At 42.2% G+C, this 4,918-nt stretch overlaps 1 protein-coding gene across 1 annotated transcript; it reads right to left on the bottom strand.

Moving 5' to 3' along the window:
- Nucleotides 1–1,008: 1,008 nt before the first annotated feature.
- adra2c (adrenoceptor alpha 2C) lies at nucleotides 1,009–4,052 on the bottom strand. The gene has a single exon (XM_033965833.2). It carries the CDS (start codon nucleotides 3,808–3,810, stop codon nucleotides 2,476–2,478), a length of 1,335 nt encoding a protein of 444 aa, XP_033821724.1. The 5' UTR covers nucleotides 3,811–4,052; the 3' UTR covers nucleotides 1,009–2,475.
- Nucleotides 4,053–4,918: the final 866 nt, after the last annotated feature.

The following is a 4,918-nucleotide window of genomic DNA, read 5'->3' as shown; positions in this document are numbered from 1 at the left end:
GGACAGAGAGAGGGACAGAGAGGGACAGAGAGAGGGATGAAGAGAGGGGCAGAGAAAGAGATGAAGAGAGGGAGGGAGACGGGGAACGAAGGGCCGGCATCCATTCTGCTCGGTCATGGGGGTTACTCAAGTAAGCCTTCACTGGCTGAATAAATGAGCATTAGCTAGCCAGGGCGTATGTCTAGGAGAAGGTAAATTGCTTAAGCTTCCTGGTAAGCTTTCACCTAAGTCTGACCCCTGATTGGATCAAGAAGTGTCAAGTGAGCAGTGTTTTTCCATGATGCTTAGAGTAGACCAAGTGCATCTGCAGGTTAAATATTCCAGACCATTTCAAGGCATTATAGTAAGTTATGGTGGATACTGATCATGAATATTTTAACTGAATAATATAGTAATGTGCAAAAGGTTTAGTAATAGGTGGGGAAATACATGTATTTAAAATGGCTTTTTTTTTTTTTTTTTTTTGACAAAGAATAGTATTCATCTTTATCTCTTTTTTGTTTTAGTCATTGTTTTAGTTTAAGTTTAAAAAACAAACCACTGACTCTGAGCACTGTGTGATGATCTTTGTGCAGGTCAAATGTCAGCATTTGGTCTTTGTATTTTTCCTTTATTCTTAGCATTAGAAAAGTTTTAGTTTTTGTCATTGCTTGGCATATGTCATGGATAATATTTCATTTGTTGTATTTAATGTTTCTAAAAAAAAATGAGTTTCTTGTAATTTTGAACCAAACTTGATTCAAATGCACCAACCAAGAATCCCATTTGGCCATGGCACTCTCAGGGCAGACATTACTGTGAAATTATTGTGGACTGGTCTGTAGCTCTTGTGCCAGGAAGACATAAATTTATCAGACAAATCACCCAAACAAGATTGCACTTACACAAACCATATCAGCCATGCATTCTAAGTTATAGCAGCAATAGACAAGGACAAAAAAAAAAAAAAAAGAATCATATTACGATTACAAAGGTTGTCCTTGTACAGGTTAAGTGTTATTTGAATCAATCTCTTTATTTGTTCATTGTAATGTGTTGAAAACAGAGGAGTAAACACTTTTCTTAGCTTTAAAAAAGGACAAGGAGGTCTCTGTAACATGGAAATTGTTGACCAATTTGTTCATTATACAAATAATACATTTTTATCATATAATATGTGTGATTAGGAGTCACCACACAGGGATACTGCCATGTGACTTATTTACAATGATAGACAAGCTTCAGTTCTTTTGGCTATAAATGCTTAAATTGTCCATAATGTTCCATAATGATTTGCATGAGTGTGTGCAGCAGACTTTACAGCAGTGCATGAGGTGTGACAGGCTTGTACTGGACAGAGCAGACGAGGAGAGAAGACACTTCTCCAGACAGTGAGGACAAACAGAGACACAGACAGTCCTCATGGACATAAGACTGGACATAGCCCCCAAAACTAAACCCAGTCTGTCTTTATAAAATCAAAAATCTGGCTTTTGTTCTTCTTGGATTAGATATTAAACTCAGGATCGAAGAGCATTTAAAGTCCATTTTATAGAATTAACTATAAGTGCTATGCCATCCAATTATTCTTATCGTTTCCTGATTAGTACGTGGCCCTCCTCAGTGCATATAAACTGAGATAATGACCAAACATCTGCATGGCACATTTGGAGAATGAGAAGTGAGTGTGGAGATAAAGTGACTTTATCACAGCCCCCATATGTGCGCTGATATTACAGACTTCCTCTGCTGGCTGCTCTCACACAGAGGCAAACAGCGCTCGCTCACTGGAGAGCTGTCAGTCTCAGCACTACTTCTACACTCCATCTCCTTCTCAGGAGCTAGCACACACATGCCAGGTAGAGGAATAACACACTACTGTACACAGGAACACACATCCACATGGAATAAAGCATTGCACTTACCACATTTTTGTATAAAATAAATATGACTTTGCACTTTCTGTCAACAATAGACTTTGTTCTTTTTTTCTGAATGTAATAGTTTGCTACTGAATCAGTAAGCAAGGAGCCCCTTCGTCCCATTGGTCCTCTTGTTGAGAGGGTTAGATTACGAAAGATTTTAAATGTCAGATAAGAGAAAGATAATGCTATCTTACAGTCAAATAACTTTTGTCTGAGATTGTCAAGGCCTTCTTAAGATATTCAGTGAAGTTATCATAGTCTTTGTAAAACGTCCACCCCCTCACAGCATTCCCTCTGCTGTGCATGGATCGCAGTTGCTCTTATGACTTTAATATATTTAAACGAAGATGGAATAAGTCAGTGGGGAGGGGAATGAGCCATGGCCACTCCAGAGCACAGAAGCAGCCGTGCGTTGTGGAAATGATCAGATACTAAGCTCCATTACCACACCTTACTGCAGTCCTCTTGATCCCTTTAATGTCCTATCCATTCTACTACAATCCCTCCAAGTGCATCAGGCCTGGACTTTATCCCCCAGCTCAGTCCGGGTTTAAGGTTCACAGAACTCCTATCAGAATGACCGCTTCCATGACTTACAGAGGATCTTTTGGAACGCTCTACGGAAGTCCTGGTTGAAAATGGTGTAGATGACTGGGTTTAGAGAGCTGTTGCAGTACCCAATCCAGAAAAAGAACTTAAAAAGAGTTTCTGGAATTTCACATGGTTTACGACATATCCCATAGAGACTGTAGGAGAAGAAAAATGGAAACCAGCAGACCACAAACACGCCCATAACCACAGCTAGGACAAATGTGAACCTCTTCTCCCGGGCCGCGGATGCCTTCTTTCGATTGACCGTGCTCCGTCTCTTCCGGCGTGAGGAAAACAGATCTATGGATTTGGAGCTGGCACGGGACTTCCTGCTGGAGTACTTAGAGGCGGAGCTGCTTTTCCGACTGGACTTCCGATCACGTTTGTCGTCGTGGTGATGCTTGGAAGGAGTCTTTTTGGGCTTTTCGTCGGACGAGCTGCTGTCTTCGTAGTCATCGTCGTGGTTTGCGTGCTGGTTCTTGTCCTGGTTTTGGAGAGCCGAATCCACCGGTTGCTCCTGGCAGTGTCCATTCTCACGTTCCTTGATGCTCCCGCCTCTGCTGGACTTTATAGACCCGCCTTTTCCCTCTAATTGATCCATCCCATTTTCCTGTGTGGTATCAACGTCTCTTTTCTTTTCCGACATTGTTCGAGTTCTCGTCTTGGCCACTTGGTAAATTCGAATGTAAACAAGGATCATAATAACACACGGGGCGAAGAATGATCCAATGCTTGAGTAGAGAATGTACCAAGTTTCATCATTGAGTTGGCATTGACTTTCATCTGTGCTGCTTCTGTCCATTGAAATAAGTGGTGGAAAGGATATAACTGCAGAGATTAGCCACACCACTACAATCATACATTTAACTCTTTTTGGGGTCCTCTTTAAATTATACTCTACAGCCTGTGTGACGGACCAGTACCTGTCCAAACTGATGGCACAAAGATGCACAATAGACGAAGTGCAGAATAAAACATCCAGGGCTAGGTAAATGTCACACCAAATTTTGCCAAAAAACCAAAAGCCCATAAGTTCATTAGCCAGTGAAAAGGGCATTACCAGAGTGGCAACCAAAATGTCTGCACTGGCCAGGGAGACAAGGAACAAATTTTGAGGTGGTTTGAGGGCTCGGCTTGTTAAAACTGCAATAACCACCAAGACGTTTCCCACTATTGTGACAAGAATGATGAAACTGACCAGTCCTGCCAGACCCCAGATGGCCAGCTGGCTGTACCGACTCCGGGAGGTGGCATTAGAAGAGATGTTGTCTGCTTCAATCCCTCCATCCAGTGAGGACATATTTAAGAAATCCATTTTGACAGGTCCCAGTATGAATTTTATTATCTAAATCAGTTTAAAAATGTATTCCATTTTGAGTTTGTCTCTTTGAAAATATGCATCTAAAATCCCATTGTCTCACCTCTTTAGTTTACATCGTGTGTCCGAGGTGCTCCTGTGAACAAAAAATCAGTGCGTAAAAGTCTTTAAGGTTGTTATTCCTCAAAACAGCGCACATGCAGCCGCAGCGGAATATCCACACGGCTGTAGGAAGCGGACTCCCTCCTTTACGCGCCCGCATCTCTCCTCCGTCTCCTCCTCCCCACTGTGTCCTGACAGAGGTTTGTAACGACCACGTGTCTTTCTTACATTTGGAAAAAAAAACTGCTCCGCCCTGACGAGGTAAGAAAGAAAATTAACCGTCAACTTGATACTTTAGTGCAACATATCCCCACTTTGCGTCTCTCCATTTATCTGTGCGTAAAGATGGATCATGGCAAATTTTACGCGAATCCAGGCGTCCCACGGCTTGTCACTTCCAGAGTCTGATGCTATACGATGAGTCCCGTAAAGAAGAAGCTGCTCGCTCTCCTCCTCCTCCGCCTCTCCTTCGTGCGCACGCTGGAGGTCAGTATTGTAGCGGTGCGTCCCGGAGGATCGCACACACGAGCGAACCCAAGCGCTCTTCTGCGTGAATAAACGATGAGCGGTGACTTTGTGCAATATAGTGTCTTCGAGGTGCATAGGTACCCACTCTATTGATTAACTTGTGCCTGTTGAACGCGTTGATCTGACCTTGGCGTAAAAACTTGCATTATTTCCTTACTAACGCTCTTGTTTGTGTTTGTTGAGTTGTGCCACTAAGATTAATCAAACTAAATACTTGTGTAATGTTTAGGTCTCAAAAGTCATATATCCTGTTGTATTATTTTACAGTGGAAACTTTTAAAAGAATCTATTCACATTTATTATGCCACAAGTAAGAAAATGTCACCTTAAAAATGAAGGATTTGAACTCTGACATACATTAACATTGTTTTTCACAATGTACCTCAGTGGTTTATACATACCCGCACTTTTGCATCAGCAGACCATTTCTGTGTGTGCTGCAGCCCCGGGATCTCCTGTCTCCCCCTCAGCGTAC

The sequence above is a fragment of the Periophthalmus magnuspinnatus genome, chromosome 1 (assembly GCF_009829125.3).
Source record: "Periophthalmus magnuspinnatus isolate fPerMag1 chromosome 1, fPerMag1.2.pri, whole genome shotgun sequence".
NCBI classification, from domain to species: Eukaryota; Metazoa; Chordata; class Actinopteri; order Gobiiformes; family Gobiidae; genus Periophthalmus; species Periophthalmus magnuspinnatus.
The sequence above is the reverse complement of the archived record's forward strand: the minus strand, read 5'-3'. Positions and strand labels throughout refer to the sequence as shown.

Coding starts and splice junctions, on each gene's coding strand:
- adra2c (XM_033965833.2), bottom strand. CDS start 3,810: ATGGATTTCTTAAATATGTCCTCACTGGATGGAGGGATTGAAGCAGAC.